Consider the following 19,999-nt stretch of genomic DNA (forward strand, 5'->3'; position numbering starts at 1 on the left):
TGTACCTTTCAAATGTCACAGTTTATTAAGCAGCTTCCTAAACACTAGACTAATTAATACTTTTTTTTCCTTTCTGAGTCACTTCACAATATGTTAAAATTCCCAGGAGTCCAACCATCTGAGTCCAGCCATTGAGGAGGCAGGATCATGAGCAAGAGGACCCCTCATGCCATAGGAGAGGGGGTGAAACAAGTAGAAGCTGCAAAAAAGGAGAGAGAGAATCAAAGGAATTAGTTTAGGTATCCAATTTATTTATCCCGTCTTAATGACTGAATCCACTACCAAGAACTATTGTTAACTAATTAGCTATAAAAAACCAGCAAATGTATTAAAAAAGGTTTACAGTCTTTGATTACCTGTAGAGGATTCCGAAAAGGAGAGCTGTTTGACCTAGTGTTAAAATGCACTTTGAAATAATTGGACTAAACAGCAGGTCAGCATTCTGTAGAATTGTGTCCAGTGTTATACCTTTAACAAGAAAAAATTTTAATAATATGCAAATGTAAATTTAGTATGCAAGTTTTAAACCACATAGGCTTCATTGTTTGTCAGTTGTGCTCAAAAATCATAAAAATAACAATTTTTTTATTTTTTTTGTGGGAAAAAATCATATTGTGAACCCAGTATCCTGAATCGTATCGCATCGTGGGTAGAGTGTATCATCATATCCCTAGTGCCTACACTGTACTACAGTTGTGGTGAGCATTTTGGCTCACCTGAATATTAAGTACACCATGTGAAATATCTTCAAAAATAAAGTGTTTAGTAAAAAGACAGGACACGATTAATGGCACCCTTTGTTTAGTCTGGAAAAAGTCAGACTAACCTGTGATTAATTCGATAAAGAATCACCTGTTTTCACCTTGTCAGTGCTCACATGACTTTAATTAGCCTATAAATAGTGGCTTTTATGCTTAACAAGACCAGTTTTATTCTTTGTTCCTTGTTCACAATGGCAAAGAGAAGAAAGCTGAAAGGTACAAGGTGAATTCTGACTGGCAAGTGTTTATGGCTGGAATCAGGTATTAATATTAGTATGTAATCATGGTAGTATTCCTATTTTGATATACAGTACTATTCAGTAGGCATTATGCTAATTTGTAAAGTTGGTAATTACTGTATACTCATTTGTAAAGATTAGGGATGTAACGATACACGCAATGCGATGTGATTCACGATACTGGGTTCACAATATGATTTTTCCCCCGAAGTTTTTAAACTGAAATTGAAGACAAATTTTGACAAATTTTCTTTTTATTATTTCTCTTAAAAAAAAGAAAATAAAATACTGTATTTGTGCATATCTTTTATTTATCTAAGTAATGAATGCCCTTTTATTTCTGAGGTAGGTACAAACTATGCAAAACAATTTTGAATTAAACTAAATTTGGATGAAAACCCTGAATCTGGCAACCAGGTGTATAGCGCCAGTGACGTCAACCAGGCGAGGTGTATAGCGCCAGTGCCCTCTGCTGTTTAAAGTGAATATCGATTCATTTTACATGTCAAATCAATTTTAATCTTATAATACTTTCCTTTAAGTATTTCTTGTTTGTTGAAGTTACTTTTTAATCATTGTCTTTGGTACAGAAACCTTACACTCTAGACTTTTTGGGCTTTATAGAAAAATAACACAAGCAGTCACAGTTCTCCTCTATATATTACAGGTATTACAGTACCTGTAATCATACTGTTGAACAGCATAGCAGGGAAGTAGTGATGATAGTAAAGAATGCGACCCATAATGTAGAACGGCAGGTAATGTAACAGCCAGCCCAAGAAAAGCATCACACCACCTTCCAGTAGAATCTGGCAGCTTGCTGCATGAATATAACAACATAATTAATGGTAAAAAACAGTAACTGTAACTTCAGATAACAGAATTGTAGAACATATAATTAATATCCAATCTGATGTTTGCCATGTGGTCTTGTAGTTACATATAGGATTGAAAATCTGTTTTAAACACGCTATATACACCCCCTTAATGTTATATGGCAATGGCAATGTACATATCGTCGCTGTCTGATGAAAAACATGTATCTCCACTTTTAGTGGTTTTCACTTTTTTACATGTGTTGATTGTGGGTATAAATCTCTGTCTGTCCATAGCAGCGAATATCAAAATGACCAATTAAAAGATGAAAAATCACGCAATCTCTTTAACGAGTATCTCCATTGCAGTAACTTACCTTTTATCTCTCCCTCTATTTTAGCTCCTCGCTTTAAGGCCAAGGAGCACACAGACACCATAATGATGTACAGAACCAAAGTGAACAGATTTAACCACCAGATTACCTATACAAAATGAGAAGAAAAATTCCAGTAATTTCATAATGAAAATAAATTTTTTTTTGCAAATAGTAGTAACATTACTTAGTTCTTATATATTTTTTTAATCTCTGGTTTTGTTTAGAATATAAAGTGACTGTGTGGGATTATATTACTATTATTTATTATTATTGGTGGCAGTGGTATTAATAACTGTATTAATCTGTTATATTTTGGTATTTTTGTGTTAAATCAAGTGGTTTTTACTTAATCTTTCATTTTCTATCATATAAATAGAATTTTTTTTTTTATTTAATTGCAGACAATATGAACCCAAGATACTTTCCGTCTGGAATGTGTTGCAGGCCTGAAATGCAGGAATGGACAAATTAAATATCTTTGGCTCATACTGTCTGCAATAAAATAAGTCAAAGCAAACATAACAAACACTGCATTTTTTTATTTATCTTGGCCTGAGCTCAAATGAACTTAAAGACAGTAGAAACGTCTTTCAATGGTCAGAAAAAGTTACGTTTTAGCTTGTTTTTAGGAAAAACAAATGTCCAAAAACAAAAGTAGGTTATAGGCATCTAAAGTTTTAGCAAAAACACTGGAAATATTTTCTTTGTACTTTGTAATTATAAATAAAGCCTTATGAGAATTTACAAATTATTCTTGTTTTTATTGCATTTTACAAAATGTTACTTTTTTGTCTGCTACTGTATTTAGGGGTCACCACAGCAGATCTGGTCTGGCACAGTTTTTACAATGGATGCCCTTCCTGATGCAACCCTCCAATTTTTATCCAGGCTAGGGACCAGGCACTGAGAGCACACTTACAAGTATACCTCCAAGTGGCTAGGCTGTTTTCGGTCAATACCCCCCTCGAACATAAGCTAATCATGTCCATGCAGAGAAACCAAACAATGAGGCAATTTACCTTAAAAAAACATGCATGAAAGAACTAGAAGGTAAGTTTTCCTGTCTTGTGAGAGACTAAGTCACCAGTGAAAAAGCAGTTTGCACAGGATAGTGTTTAAAATAAAAAAACAGACATAATACTTACAGGGTTTCCTAAAAGATACACACGATACTCTGTCTCATTCACGCCAGAAAATCTCAAGCCCTAAGCATAACAGTAACAGAAATCAACCAATAATACCTGAGCTGAAATGCTGACTACTGTCATTAAACTTCACTCTCAGAATTGTCAAAGTTTGAGTGTAAAGATAAACAGTTACCTGATAGTTAATGGGCCAGTGCCAAGGTTTAGAGTGAACTTCATTGTCCTTGGGTTTTAAGCCACTGTTTCCCTGTTCAAAACAAACATTAATGTAAAAAAATTAAATAAGACACTGCTTACGGTCTTTGCCCCTATTTTGAATAATAATGTGTTTGATATGATGCACAAATGCATGTCATTAACAACAGAAATAAAAACAGCACAAATGTTTCTACAGTGTATCACAAAAGTGAGTACACCCCTCACATTTCTGCAAATATTTCATTATATCTTTTCATGGGACAACACTATAGACATGAAACTTGGATATAACTTAGAGTAGTCAGTGTACAGCTTGTATAGCAGTGTAGATTTACTGTCTTCTGAAAATAACTCAACACACAGCCATTAATGTCTAAATAGCTGGCAACATAAGTGAGTACACCCCACAGTGAACATGTCCAAATTGTGCCCAAATGTGTCGTTGTCCCTCCCTTGTGTCATGTGTCAAGGTCCCAGGTGTAAATGGGGAGCAGGGCTGTTAAATTTGGTGTTTTGGGTACAATTCTCTCATACTGGCCACTGGATATTCAACATGGCACCTCATGGCAAAGAACTCTCTGAGGATGTGAGAAATAGAATTGTTGCTCTCCACAAAGATGGCCTGGGCTATAAGAAGATTGCTAACACCCTGAAACTGAGCTACAGCATGGTGGCCAAGGTCATACAGCGGTTTTCCAGGACAGGTTCCACTCGGAACAGGCTTCGCCAGGGTCGACCAAAGAAGTTGAGTCCACGTGTTCGGCGTCATATCCAGAGGTTGGCTTTAAAAAATAGACACATGAGTGCTGCCAGCATTGCTGCAGAGGTTGAAGACGTGGGAGGTCAGCCTGTCAGTGCTCAGACCATACGCCGCACACTGCATCAACTCGGTCTGCATGGTCGTCATCCCAGAAGGAAGCTGACGCACAAGAAAGCCCGCAAACAGTTTGCTGAAGACAAGCAGTCCAAGAACATGGATTACTGGAATGCCCTGTGGTCTGACGAGACCAAGATAAACTTGTTTGGCTCAGATGGTGTCCAGCATGTGTGGCGGCGCCCTGGTGAGAAGTACCAAGACAACTGTATCTTGCCTACAGTCAAGCATGGTGGTGGTAGCATCATGGTCTTGGGCTGCATGAGTGTTGCTGGCACTGGGGAGCTGCAGTTCATTGAGGGAAACATGAATTCCAACATGTACTGTGACATTCTGAAACAGAGCATGATCCCCTCCCTTCAAAAACTGGGCCTCATGGCAGTTTTCCAACAGGATAACGACCCCAAACACAACCTCCAAGATGACAACTGCCTTGCTGAGGAAGCTGAAGGTAAAGGTGATGGACTAAACCCAATTGAGCACCTGTGGCGCATCCTCAAGTGGAAGGTGGAAGAGTTCAAGGTGTCTAACATCCACCAGCTCCGTGATGTCATCATGGAGGAGTGGAAGAGGATTCCAGTAGCAACCTGTGCAGCTCTGGTGAATTCCATGCCCAGGAGGGTTAAGGCAGTGCTGGATAATAATGGTGGTCACACAAAATATTGACACTTTGGGCACAATTTGGACATGTTCACTGTGGGGTGTACTCACTTATGTTGCCAGCCATTTAGACATTAATGGCTGTGTGTTGAGTTATTTTCAGAAGACAGTAAATCTACACTGCTATACAAGTTGTACACTGACTACTCTAAGTTATATCCAAGTTTTAGTTCTATAGTGTTGTCCCATGAAAAGATATAATAAAATATTTGCAGAAATGTGAGGGGTGTACTCACTTTTGTGATACACTGTATATACAGGATAAGAAACATGAGAGTTACATTAAAATGAAGCACAGCATTTTTTCCTGTTGTTTAATGTTTCACACACCTACCTTCCCATTTGGAAAACTGAAGTTAAACCCAAGATGGCTGCATTTAACCCCTGCTTATCTCACGGCCAGCCCCACTGGCCCAGACCCGTGGGGGAAACTTCCTACATATTTATCCATAAGCCATTGCTACTGGTCCATTCCGATCAATAACACAAATGACTTCAGCTATTTATTTTGCCATCTTATTCATTGGATTTTCTGTGGGCGGACGTGATTTTTTTAATTGGATGGATTAAAGTTAAGATGTGTCTAACACAGCTTGTGTCTAACATTGGATCAATGTCTGCCAATTTGTATTCATTTTATATGAGTGTTTCTTTACTTTTGAAACACCCTGTACTTTGTTTGTTAAGAAATTCTGATCCAGTCATCGCAAATTGGTGCTTATCTCGCCTCCCCCAATTGAGGAGGGCCGAGGCTGTCATGCACCCAGAATCGCTTCTTTTCACTTGCTAAGGGCAACATCTCAACCAATCGTGTGTCTGTGTAGTCGCCCAGCAGGCTGATTTACCCTCTGACAGTCTGCTCATTAAAAAGCACACATTAATACAAAGCGTACAATATTTTAATATATTTATGTTGGTTTTTCTTACTCTGATCATGACGATATGAGATTCTAGAAGGATCTCCAGGAAAGAAGGCTTGAGCACACACAAGCTTATGTTGGGCACTATGGAGACACAAATATAAATATATTTGTTTTTTTTTTCTATTTTATTTATGCATTTTCTCCCATTTTCTCCCAATTTTTAGTGTGGTCAATTTGTCTTCCGCTGCTGGGGGATTCCTGATTGCACACCTCCTCCAACCCACGCGCAGCCCTTGGCGGAACACTTTTCACCTATGCACTATGCTCAGGCGCCTCTCTATCTGCTAGTCAGAACCTGCTAGGGCGGGAAGACTGGACTATGTGGGTGGGGTCTTTAGACGCTGTGTAAGGACCCTGACTAGCAGATAGAGAGGCGCCTGAGCATGTCTGCTGCAGGCACTGCCAGTTATGCCCGCTAGATGGCGCCCAGCCGACCGGTGACAACGCCGAGTTTCAAACCGAGAAGTTCAGAATCTCGGCGCTGGTGTGCTAGCAGAATAACCGCTGCGCTACCTGGGCGCCATATATATAAATATATTTGTACCTTTTATTAAAAAAATGATAAGGTTTAAGCTAAAATGACTCACACTTGGAGTTGATGTGATCCTCAATGTTCCACTGAGAGTTTGGAGTTTCCTTTACATATGGACTACACGTGACCTCTACTTGTTCCCAGCCCCTGAAACAGCCAGATATAAATGTAAAATGCACTGAACATATTTAACTTACATGTCAACTTTTTACTATCCGTTGTGTAAGTTAACACATTGTAAGTTACACCAGTTAGCAACAGATTATTTTACTGCTTATAGCTGTGAATCAACCAAACAGCAGGAGTCACTGTTGGAGTGGCAGAGGTGATTTACCATCTGGCTTTGCCTCTCTCAATCATGGCCAACTGTGTATGTAAAGTACCTGGCCACGCCAGTGGCACTGCCAGGACCCAAACTTGAGTTTCAGTTGTGGTGGGCTGGATTTCCAATTTAAGGTCTCTTACCACTTTGGGAGTGTCTTTCCTGAGGAATAGAGCACACAGCCAGTGGACCGATGTAAGAAGCGTACTTTACTTCGCAGAACCTTCACGGGCTCACCCTTCTTTCCCCCGCACACCTCCACCTGCCAGAGGTCATTGGAATCTCCTGTACCATTCTGAAAAGGAAGAGGATTTGTTGGCTACTGACAAATCAAGCTAATGATCAGTGTGAACTATTCATTACAGAATTAGCTAGGGCTAATAATAAGAAGTGGTAAAAGTAAATAGGAGTTGAAAGTCATCATATGTTCTTAATATGTAGCTATTTACATCAATTTAGTGTTGGTTACATACAAACAATAACATTGTGGACTGAACCACGTAAAGAAACAATTCAAGGAGGTAAAAACACTGTAATACTTACAAAACCGTAGCCTGTGACTTGAAGGTGCTTCTTGGTCAGTGGCGCCTCATGGAGGTGACTGTGCAGGTTCCGTGTTGTTCTAACAAAGAAAAATGTAAAAACTTTAAAAAGTTATGAAAATGATATGTCTTATTAGGATTGTATTAACCAAACTTAATGTATAGAGACTGATGTATAGTGCCTTGAAAAGTATTTATTCCCCCAACCTTGTTTAGTACTTCACACCATATGGACATAGGTATTGGGACATCCCATGTAAATATTAAATTTATGTGTTTCAGCCACAAAAAAAATGCTAACAGGTGTAACAAATCAATTCTATAAAGATTTTTTTTTGCTTCCAACAGCAACAGTTTAGGGGATGTCCATTCCTGTTCCAGCTTTACTGTGTGGAATGACAAATTTCTAGGCTTAAGCATCTTTGGTTACAGCTACATTGCTTCTCCACACTGAAAAATGCTCATTAGAAGATGGTACTATAAGATAGAAAAACAATAATACTCAAGCTTTGCATGCAACCATAAAAGTAATGATACCTCAAGAAATAATAACTGCAATAAAATCCCACAAGCACTAAAATTTGCTCTGAGAAGTTTGCCTTGTCAGAAAAAGCTGCTAATTATGATCGCTGGTTTATGGGAAAGGTGTGTTTAAACCGGGCATTATCGCATAATCACAAACCTAAAATAAAACATAACCAATCAAACACAAATATCAAAACATTTACTCTTTATGCTCCAGGCGAATGATGTCCCCATGTCGAACAAGTTCTGGAGTCTCTGTGTGATCTATAAACACAAACAAATGAAAACCAAACTAATGACCACATGAAACCTACAGAAAAAGAAACAAAGCATACAAAAACTGCCATTTTCAGTTTCTCTCACAAATTAACCACAAAAAAATTAAGTCAAATCATTCTGTACAGGCCACCTATTGCCTGTTACACTACATAGCCTATATATCTAATTCCTCAATAAAAATAAAGGTAAAGGGTTAACATAAATGTATTATTGATTTCATGCCTATTTATGATGTGGAAACATACAAAATTTGTCTTACCATCACTGTCAGGTCTCTTGACCAGCCACAGGTTGTTATAGTCTTTGTGCAGGTAGGCAGTGACCTGTTTGGGTTAAGCAGATTGCAGTGCAGATTATTGAAGTGGAAATGATCTTTCTATGACGATCTATGTATTTGTCACTTTCACCACATACACTGGGTTAACTGCCATTGGAATTCTTAAGAATCAAGGTTTTACAGCAAAAACAGCTTATTTTACAGTCCTCGACTCATAAAACCGAAAGTTTCCAGAATTAAGATCTTTTGACATTAATTTGACATTAATACTACATTAATTATTCGTATTTTTACAAACAGCATCCTAGAAGGTTGTATTAGTGTAAACTGTTACAGTCAGTCTATCACTGTAAAATGTAAACTGTTAGAGAACACTGACCTGCTGCTGTTGGGCTCCGACCCCCTCCGGGTAAAGATGCCAGTGGGAATGGAGATAACCGCCAGCTATCCGCAGGTTCTTCACAGTAACTACAGAGCCATAAGCCAGGTCTGCATGTAGGGTAGAAATGAAAGCACGAAGCAAATTGGATTATACATTGACAAAACTCAATTTTGGCAGTCCAGGACAAAATGATGTTGTGTCTGGGCTCACAGGATTTTAATTCAGAAAGTAGATAAAGGTTGTCAAAAATCATCAACAACCCCACCGATCAGGCATAACATTATGATCACCCCCTTGTTTCTACACTCACTGTCCATTTTATCAGCTCCACTTACCATATAGAAGCACTTTGATGTTCTACAATTACTGACTGTAGTCCATCTGTTTCTCTACATACTTTTTTACCCTGCTTTCACCCCGTTCTACAATGGTCAAGACCCCCACAGGACCACCACAGAGAAGGTATTATTTAGGTGGTGGATGATTCTCAGCACTACAGTGACACTGACATGATGGTGGTGTGTTAGTGTGTGTTGTGCTGGTATGAGTGGATCAGACACAGCAGCGCTGCTGGAGTTTTTAAATACTGTGTCCACTCACTGTCTACTCTATTAGACACTCCTACCTAGTTGGTTCACCTTGTAGATGTAAATTCAGAGACGATCGCTCATCTACTGCTGCTGGATGAGTTGGCCATCTTTGAAATCTTCATTAGTGGTCAAGCAATGCTGCTCATGGGGCGCTGTTGGCTGGATATATTTTTGGTTGGTGGACTATTCTCAGTCCAGCAGGGACAGTCAGGTGTTTAAAAACTCCATCAGCATTGCTGTGTCTTATCCACTTATACCAGCACAACACACACTAACACACCACCACCATGTCAGTGTCACTGACAAATAATACCTGTGGTCCGGTTTTAATGTAATGGTTGATATATACAGTGTATCACAAAAGTGAGTACACCCCTCACATTTCTGCAGATATTTAAGTATATCTTTTCATGGGACAACACTGACAAAATGACACTTTGACACAATGAAAAGTAGTCTGTGTGCAGCTTATATAACAGTGTAAATTTATTCTTCCCTCAAAATAACTCAATATACAGCCATTAATGTCTAAACCACCGGCAACAAAAGTGAGTACACCCCTTAGTGAAAGTTCTTGAAGTGTCAATATTTTGTGTGGCCACCACTATTTCCCAGAACTTCCTTAACTCTCCTGGGCATGGAGTTTACCAGAGCTTCACAGGTTGCCACTGGAATGCTTTTCCACTCCTCCATGACGACATCACGGAGCTGGCAGATATTCGAGACTTTGCGCTCCTCCACCTTCCGCTTGAGGATGCCCCAAAGATGTTCTATTGGGTTTAGGTCTGGAGACATGCTTGGCCAGTCCATCACCTTTACCCTCAGCCTCTTCAATAAAGCAGTGGTCGTCTTAGAGGTGTGTTTGGGGTCATTATCATGCTGGAACACTGCCCTGCGACTCAGTTTCCGGAGGGAGGGGATCATGCTCTGCTTCAGTATTTCACAGTACATATTGGAGTTCATGTGTCCCTCAATGAAATGTAACTCCCCAACACCTGCTGCACTCATGCAGCCCCAGACCATGGCATTCCCACCACCATGCTTGACTGTAGGCATGACACACTTATCTTTGTACTCCTCACCTGATTGCCGCCACACATGCTTGAGACCATCTGAACCAAACAAATTAATCTTGGTCTCATCAGACCATAGGACATGGTTCCAGTAATCCATGTCCTTTGTTGACATGTCTTCAGCAAACTGTTTGCGGGCTTTCTTGTGTAGAGACTTCAGAAGAGGCTTCCTTCTGGGGTGACAGCCATGCAGACCAATTTGATGTAGTGTGTGGCGTATGGTCTGAGCACTGACAGGCTGACCCCCCACCTTTTCAATCTCTGCAGCAATGCTGACAGCACTCCTGCGCCTATCTTTCAAAGACAGCAGTTGGATGTGACGCTGAGCACGTGCACTCAGCTTCTTTGGACGACCAACGCGAGGTCTGTTCTGAGTGGACTCTGCTCTTTTAAAACGCTGGATGATCTTGGCCACTGTGCTGCAGCTCAGTTTCAGGGTGTTGGCAATCTTCTTGTAGCCATGGCCATCTTCATGTAGCGCAACAATTCGTCTTTTAAGATCCTCAGAGAGTTCTTTGCCATGAGGTGCCATGTTGGACCAGTATGAGAGAGTGTGAGAGCTGTACTACTAAATTGAACACACCTGCTCCCTATGCACACCTGAGACCTAGTAACACTAACAAATTACATGACATTTTGGAGGGAAAATGACAAGCAGTGCTCAATTTGGACATTTAGGGGTGTAGTCTCTTAGGGGTGTACTCACTTTTGTTGCTGGTGGTTTAGACATTAATGGCTGTATATTGAGCTATTTTGAGGGAAGAATAAATTTATGCTGTTATATAAGCTGCACACAGACTACTTTTCATTGTGTCAAAGTGTCATTTTGTCAGTGTTGTCCCATGAAAAGATATACTTAAATATCTGCAGAAATGTGAGGGGTGTACTCACTTTTGTGATACACTGTATATATATATATATATATATATGTGTGTATATATATATATATGTGTGTGTGTGTGTATGTATATGTATATATATATATATATATATATATATATATATATATATATATATATATATATACTGTATATACAGTATATATATATATATATATACAGTATATACATACAGTGGGGCCAAAAAGTATTTAGTCAGCCACTGATTGTGCAAGTTCTCCTACTTAGAAAGATGAGAGAGGTCTGTAATTTTCATCATAGGTACACTTCAACTATGAGAGACAAAATGAGAAAAAAAATCCAGGAAATCACATTGTAGGATTTTTAAAGAATTTATTTGTAAATCATGGTGGAAAATAAGTATTTGGTCAATAACAAAAGTTCAACTCAACACTTGTAACATAACCTTTGTTGGCAATGACAGAGGTCAAACGTTTCCTGTAAGTCTTTACCAGGTTTTCACACACTGTAGCTGGTATTTTGGCCCATTCCTCCATGCAGATCTCCTCTAGAGCAGTGATGTTTTGGGGCTGTCGCTGGGCAACACGGACTTTCAACTGCCTCCACAAATTTTCTATGGGGTTGAGGTCTGGAGACTGGCTAGGCCACTCCAGGACCTTGAAATGCTTTTTACAGAGCCACTCCTTCATTGCCCGAGCGGTGTGTTTGGGATTATTGTCATGCTGGAAGACCCAGCCACGTTCCATCTTCAATGCTCTCACTGATGGAAGAAGGTTTTGGCTTAAAATCTCACGATACATGGCCCCGTTCATTCTTCCCTTAACACGGATCAGTCGTCCTGTCCCCTTTGCAGAAAAACAGCCCCAAAGCATGATGTTTCCACCCCCATGCTTCACAGTAGGTATGGTGTTCTTGGGATGCAACTCAGCATTCTTCTTCCTCCAAACACGACGAGTTGAGTTTTTACCAAAAAGTTCCATTTTGGTTTCATCTGACCACATGATATTCTCCCAATCCTCTTCTGGATCATCCATATGCTCTCTGGCAAACTTCAGACGGGCCTGGACATGTACTGGCTTAAGCAGGGGGACACGCCTGGCACTGCAGGATTTGAGTCCCTCTCGGCGTAGTGTGTTACTGATGGTAGCCTTTGTTACTTTGGTCCCAGCTCTCTGCAGGTCATTCATCAGGTCCCTCCGTGTAGTTCTGGGATTTTTGCTCACCGTTCTCATGATCATTTTAACCCCATGGGATGAGATCTTGCATGGGGCCCCAGATCAAGGGAGATTATCAATGGTCTTGTATGTCTTCCATTTTCTTACAATTGCTCCCACAGTTGATTTATTCACACCAACCTGCTTGCCTATTGTAGATTCACTCTTCCCAGCCTGGTGCAGGTCTACAATTTTCTTCCTGGTGTCCTTCGACAGCTCTTTGGTCTTGGCCATGGTTGAGTTTGAAGTCTGACTGTTTGAGGCTGTGGACAGGTGTCTTTTATACAGATAATGAGGTCAAACAGGTGCCATTAATACAGGTAACGAGTGGAGGACAGAAGAGCTTCTTAAAGAAGAAGTTACAGGTCTGTGAGAGTCAGAAATCTTGCTTGTTTGTGGGTGACCAAATACTTATTTTCCACCATGATTTACAAATAAATTCTTTAAAAATCCTACAATGTGATTTCCTGGATTTTTTTTTCTCATTTTGTCTCTCATAGTTGAAGTGTACCTATGATGAAAAATACAGACCTCTCTCATCTTTCTAAGTAGGAGAACTTGCACAATCAGTGGCTGACTAAATACTTTTTGGCCCCACTGTGTGTATATACAGGGGTTGGACAAAATAACTGAAACACCTGGTTTTAGACCACAATAATTTATTAGTATGGTGTAGGGCCTCCTTTTGCGGCCAATACAGCGTCAATTCGTCTTGGAAATTACATATACAAGTCCTGCACAGTGGTCAGAGGGATTTTAAGCCATTCTTCTTGCAGGATAGTGGCCAGGTCACTACGTGATGCTGGTGGAGGAAAACGTTTCCTGACTCGCTTCTCCAAAACACCCCAAAGTGGCTCAATAATATTTAGATCTGGTGACTGTGCAGGCCATGGGAGATGTTCAACTTCACTTTCATGTTCATCAAACCAATCTTTCACCAGTCTTGCTGTGTGTATTGGTGCATTGTCATCCTGATACACGGCACTGCCATTGGATGCACATGGTCCTCCAGAATGGTTCGGTAGTCCTTGGCAGTGACGTGCCCATCTAGCACAAGTATTGGGCCAAGGGAATGCCATGATATGGCAGCCCAAACCATCACTGATCCACCCCCATGCTTCACTCTGGGCATGCAACAGTCTGGGTGGTACGCTTCTTTGGGGCTTCTCCACACCGTAACTCTCCCGGATGTGGGGAAAACAGTAAAGGTGGACTCATCAGAGAACAATACATGTTTCACATTGTCCACAGCCCAAGATTTGCGCTCCTTGCACCATTGAAACCGACGTTTGGCATTGGCACGAGTGACCAAAGGTTTGGCTATAGCAGCCCGGCCGTGTATATTGACCCTGTGGAGCTCCCGACGGACAGTTCTGGTGGAAACAGGAGAGTCGAGGTGCACATTTAATTCTGCCGGGATTTGGGCAGCCGTGGTTTTATGTTTTTTGGATACAATCCGGGTTAGCACCCGAACATCCCTTTCAGACAGCTTCCTCTTGCATCCACAGTTAATCCTGTTGGATGTGGTTTGTCCTTCTTGTTGGTATGCTGACATTACCCTGGATACCGTGGCTCTTGATACATCACAAAGACTTGCTGTCTTGGTCACAGATGCGCCAGCAAGACGTGCACCAACAATTTGTCCTCTTTTGAACTCTGGTATGTCACCCATAATGTTGTGTGCATTGCAATATTTTGAGCAAAACTGTGCTCTTACCCTGCTAATTGAACCTTCACACTCTGCTCTTACTGGTGCAATGTGCAATTAATGAAGATTGGCCACCAGACTGGTCCAATTTAGCCATGAAACCTCCCACACTAAAATGACAGGTGTTTCAGTTATTTTGTCCAACCCCTGTATATATATATACAGTGTATCACAAAAGTGAGTACACCCCTCACATTTCTGCAAATATTTCATTATATCTTTTCATGGGACAACACTATAGACATGAAACTTGGATATAACTTAGAGTAGTCAGTGAACAGCCTGTATAGCAGTGTAGATTTACTGTCTTCTGAAAATAACTCAACACACAGCCATTAATGTCTAAATAGCTGGCAACATAAGTGAGTACACCCCACAGTGAACATGTCCAAATTGTGCCCAAATGTGTCCCAGGTGTAAATGGGGAGCAGGGCTGTTAAATTTGGTGTTTTGGGTACAATTCTCTCATACTGGCCACTGGATATTCAACATGGCACCTCATGGCAAAGAACTCTCTGAGGATGTGAGAAATAGAATTGTTGCTCTCCACAAAGATGGCCTGGGCTATAAGAAGATTGCTAACACCCTGAAACTGAGCTACAGCATGGTGGCCAAGGTCATACAGCGGTTTTCCAGGACAGGTTCCACTCGGAACAGGCTTCGCCAGGGTCGACCAAAGAAGTTGAGTCCACGTGTTCGGCGTCATATCCAGAGGTTGGCTTTAAAAAATAGACACATGAGTGCTGCCAGCATTGCTGCAGAGGTTGAAGACGTGGGAGGTCAGCCTGTCAGTGCTCAGACCATACGCCGCACACTGCATCAACTCGGTCTGCATGGTCGTCATCCCAGAAGGAAGCTGACGCACAAGAAAGCCCGCAAACAGTTTGCTGAAGACAAGCAATCCAAGAACATGGATTACTGGAATGCCCTGTGGTCTGACGAGACCAAGATAAACTTGTTTGGCTCAGATGGTGTCCAGCATGTGTGGCGGCGCCCTGGTGAGAAGTACCAAGACAACTGTATCTTGCCTACAGTCAAGCATGGTGGTGGTAGCATCATGGTCTTGGGCTGCATGAGTGTTGCTGGCACTGGGGAGCTGCAGTTCATTGAGGGAAACATGAATTCCAACATGTACTGTGACATTCTGAAACAGAGCATGATCCCCTCCCTTCGAAAACTGTTTTCCAACAGGATAACGACCCCAAACACAACCTCCAAGATGACAACTGCCTTGCTGAGGAAGCTGAAGGTAAAGGTGATGGACTAAACCCAATTGAGCACCTGTGGCGCATCCTCAAGTGGAAGGTGGAGGAGTTCAAGGTGTCTAACATCCACCAGCTCCGTGATGTCATCATGGAGGAGTGGAAGAGGATTCCAGTAGCAACCTGTGCAGCTCTGGTGAATTCCATGCCCAGGAGGGTGAAGGCAGTGCTGGATAATAATGGTGGTCACACAAAATATTGACACTTTGGGCACAATTTGGACATGTTCACTGTGGGGTGTACTCACTTATGTTGCCAGCCATTTGGACATTAATGGCTGTGTGTTGAGTTATTTTCAGAAGACAATAAATCTACACTGCTATACAAGCTGTACACTGACTACTCTAAGTTATATCCAAGTTTCATGTCTATAGTGTTGTCCCATGAAAAGATATAATGAAATATTTGCAGAAATGTGAGGGGTGTACTCACTTTTGTGATACACTGTATACAGTGGGGGAAATAAGTATTTGATCCCCTGCTGATTTTGTAAGTTTACCCCCTTACAAAGACTTGAACAGTCTATAATTTTTATGGAAGGTTTATTTTAAGAGAGAGAGACAGAATATCAACAAAAAATCCAGAAAAAAAACATTAAATAAAAGTTATAAATTAATTTGTATTTATTTAAGGGAAATAAGTATTTGATCCCCTACCAACCAGCAAGAATTCTGACCCCCACAGACCGGTTATGTGCCCATGAGGCACACAAATTAGTCCTGTCCCTGTATAAAAGACTCCTGTCACAGAATCAGTTTCTTCCGTTCAAATCTCTCGACCACCATGGGCAAGACCAAAGAGCTATCAAAGGACGTCAGGGACAAGATTGTAGACCTGCAGAAGGCTGGAATGGGCTACAAGACCATCAGCAAGAAGCTTGGTGAGAAAGAGACCACTGTTGGTGCGATAATTCGAAAATGGAAGAAATACAAGATCACAGTCAATCACCCTCACTCTGGAGCTCCATGCAAGATTTCACCTGGTGGGGTAAGAATGATTCTGAGAAAGGTGAGGTCAGCCCAGAATTATACGGGAGAAACTTGTCAATGATCTCAAGGGAGCTGGGAGCACAGTCACCAAGAAAACCATTAGTAACACACTTCGCCGTAATGGATTGAGATCCTGCAGTGCCCGCAAAGTCCCTTTGCTCAAGAAGGCTCATGTACAGGCCCGTCTGAAGTTTGCCAATGAACACCTGAATGATTCAGAGAAAGCTTGGGAGAATGTGATATGGTCAGATGAGACCAAAATTGAGCTCTTTGGCATCAACTCCACTCACCGTGTTTGGAGGCAAAGAAATGCCCGGTGGGGATGGTGTTCTTGGGGTCATATCCAGCATTTCTCTGCTCCCAGCTCCCTTAAGATAATTGACAAGCTCCTCCCGTGTAATTTTGGACTGACCTCACCTTTCTCAGAATCATTCTTACCCCACCAGGTGAGATCTTGCATGGAGCTCCAGAGTGAGGGTGATTGACTGTGATCTAAAATCTGATTGGCTGAGCCGCGTTCGAAGCCGTTGTAAAATCCCCGATAAACGCACACCTATGACCACCTCACATCATTCCATATTAATGCGCCACTGAAAAGAAAAAGGGAATGTTATGTTCGCCCTCATGTTGCCTAGCAACACTGTTAACGAACTACCTGGGGTCGCGGAAGAATGCTTTTTGTAAGTGTTTTTGTAAATAAAAACATTCATAAATTGAACATTGTTGTATTTTATTATATTTTATAAAAGCAATAAGCCACTCGAGACCGTGCTTTACTGCTATGATTTTATCACGGGGAAAGACGTTTTAGGCACTCCGCTTCGCGTTGTGCCAAAACAACTTTCCCCGTGATAAAATCGCAGTAACGCACGGTCTCTCGTGGCTTATTGCTTTAGTGGAGTTTTGTGACATCATGAATAGAACAAGATGATGTCACAAAATATGTTCAGGCTGGAGCAAGAGGCCTGGGCTTCATTTGCATTCAGACACTGCTCAAGATAGATAGATAGATAGATAGATAGATAGATAGATAGATTTTTATTGTCATTGTACAAACAACGAAAAACCATTTAGCACTCTAGATTGACAGCAAGTGTATATATCCATTGAGTCACAAGGACACACAAGGTACAACAGATGTCAATGAATAAAGCTGACAGTGACTACATATATCCGATTAAATAAACAGCTGCAGTTTCATGTTTCATGTGTGGGGTAGAGGGGTTACGCATTTGACTGCTTGTGGGTAAAAGCTATGTTTTAATCTCTTCGTTTTTACTTTGATTGCTCGATGTCTCTTTCCAGAGGGCAATGGGCAGAACAGGTTATGTCCAGGGTGGGTGGGGTCTTTTAAAATGCAGCTCGCTTTCTTTTTGAGTCGTCCAGTGTAGATGTCTTTGAGGTCTGGTAGAGTTGCGCCAATGACACGTTCTGCCGACCTTACCACTCGCCGCAGGACCTTTCTGTTCTTCTCTGTGCAGCTGTTAAACCATACCGTACAGCAATAGGTCAGGAGACTCTCTATAGCCAAACGATAGAAGTTGGTCAGCAGATGTTGAGGGAGGTGAGCATGCTGTAACTTCCTGAGGAAGTAAAGCCTTTGTTGAGCCTTCCCCACCTGATGAGAGATGTGTGTGGTCCAGGTGAGATCAGCTGAGATATGCACCCCAAGGAACTTGAAGCTCTCTACCCTCTCTACCTCTTCCCCATTTATACAGACAGCCAGTTGCTTTATGTGATTTGACTTCCTGAAGTCTATTATTATTTCTTTGGTTTTTGTAGTGTTTAAGTCCAGGTTATTGTGATGACACCACTCTGTCAGATGCTGAATCTCCTCCCTGTAATGAGTCTCCTCATTGTCTGATATCAACCCTACAATAGTAGTGTCATCCGCAAACTTGACAAAGGTGTTGGTAGGGTGAATAGGAGAGCAGTCATGCGTAAAGAGAGAATAGAGGAGGGGGCTGAGGACACATCCCTGCGGTGTACCAGTGTTCAGGATTGAGGTAGATGATGTGTAGTCTCCCATCCTGACATACTGGGGTCTGTTGCTCAGAAAGTCCAGTATCCATATGCACAGTGACCTGCTTAGACCCAAGTTACACAGCTTTTGAACCAGTTTGTGTGGAATAACCGTATTAAAAGCTGAGCTAAAATCCACAAACAGCATTCTTACATATGTGTTTTTTTGTTCCAGGTGTGTAAGAGCTTTGTGGAGAGCTGTGATAACTGCATCCTCTGTTGATCTGTTTGACCGATAAGCAAACTGATGCTGGTCAAGGTTAACAGGGATAGCAGATTTGATGTGAGGGAAAATGAGTCTTTCAAAACATTTGGTGATAATAGGGGTAAGAGCCACTGGGCGGTAGTCATTAAGGCAGTTTACCGTGCTTTTCTTTGGTACTGGAATGATAATCGCTGTCTTTAGGCAAGTTGGAACTGCTGCCTGTGACAGCGAGAGGTTGAAGATGGTGGTGAATACCTCTGCTAGCTGGCCTGAACATTCTTTAAGAATTTTCCCCGTTATCCCATCCGGACCAGCTGCTTTCCTTGTGTTAACTCTGTTCAGAATGGATCTGACCTGATATTGTTGCAGCTGGATGGTGTCTTCCGTCTCTTTAAATGCAAGTTGAGTGCTGACCTTCCTGAGTCGGTAATCGAAACGCGAGAAGAAATGGTTTAGTGATTCTGCCATCCTGTTGTCTGTGGTGTTTGTGGCTGTGTTGTTGTCCTTGTAACCTGTAAGAGTCTTAATGCCCTGCCACATGCATCTTGGGTTGTTGCTGTTAAAGTGTTCCTCTATGCGTTGTTTGTATTTATACTTGGCATCTTTAATACCCTTCCTCAGGCATCTCTGTGCCTCTCTGTATGCTTGCAAGTCACCAGATCTAAACGCAGAATCCCGTGCTTTAAGCAAGGTCCTCACCTTGCTGTTAAACCATGGTTTCTGATTAGGGAAAACTCTAATGGTTTTTGTTTCAGACACACACTCAGCACAGAAGTTTATATATGATAAAACAGCTGATGTGTGATTCTCTAAGTCCGCCCCCTCAGCAAAAATTCCCCAGTCTGTATCCTCGAAGCAGTCCTGCAGGGCTGAGGTGGCTTCCTTAGTCCATACTTTGACTGTCTTCATGGTTGGTTTCTGTCTACAGCTGAGTGGTTTATATGCTGGGGTCAGGGACAGAGACAGATGGTCTGAAAGTCCCAGATGTGGCAAAGGGCTGGCTTTGTAAGCATGTTGGATACTGCAATATACCTGATCCAGAGTGTTGTTACCTCTTGTTGGGAAGTTTACATACTTGTGGAATTTAGGCAGTACAGACTCCAATCTGGCGTGATTGAAGTCCCCTGCAACGACCATAATACCGTCTGGTTGCGCCGACAGCTGCTGGCTGATGGAGTGGTGTAACTTCTCCATGGCTCCCCTAGCGTTAGCTTGCGGTGGTACA

The 19,999-nt window shown here is 41.5% G+C and overlaps 1 protein-coding gene across 1 annotated transcript in view; it reads right to left on the reverse strand.

The window, feature by feature from the left end:
- Window positions 1-82: 82 nt before the first annotated feature.
- pomt2 (protein-O-mannosyltransferase 2) overlaps window positions 83-19,999 on the reverse strand; it is a 43,699-nt gene continuing 23,782 nt past the window's right edge. The window contains exons 9-21 of the mRNA XM_063007175.1: window positions 8,849-8,958; window positions 8,452-8,515; window positions 8,117-8,177; window positions 7,390-7,468; window positions 6,990-7,141; window positions 6,580-6,671; window positions 5,997-6,073; window positions 3,513-3,584; window positions 3,338-3,397; window positions 2,193-2,298; window positions 1,680-1,820; window positions 357-468; window positions 83-199 (exon numbers count right to left, since the gene is read on the reverse strand). Of these exons, the coding sequence (XP_062863245.1) occupies window positions 94-199; window positions 357-468; window positions 1,680-1,820; window positions 2,193-2,298; window positions 3,338-3,397; window positions 3,513-3,584; window positions 5,997-6,073; window positions 6,580-6,671; window positions 6,990-7,141; window positions 7,390-7,468; window positions 8,117-8,177; window positions 8,452-8,515; window positions 8,849-8,958 (1,232 nt within the window). The 3' untranslated portion in view covers window positions 83-93. The remainder of the gene's footprint in view (window positions 200-356; window positions 469-1,679; window positions 1,821-2,192; window positions 2,299-3,337; window positions 3,398-3,512; window positions 3,585-5,996; window positions 6,074-6,579; window positions 6,672-6,989; window positions 7,142-7,389; window positions 7,469-8,116; window positions 8,178-8,451; window positions 8,516-8,848; window positions 8,959-19,999) is intronic.

The sequence above is a fragment of the Trichomycterus rosablanca genome, chromosome 13, assembly GCF_030014385.1.
Source record: "Trichomycterus rosablanca isolate fTriRos1 chromosome 13, fTriRos1.hap1, whole genome shotgun sequence".
Lineage (NCBI taxonomy): Eukaryota > Metazoa > Chordata > Actinopteri > Siluriformes > Trichomycteridae > Trichomycterus > Trichomycterus rosablanca.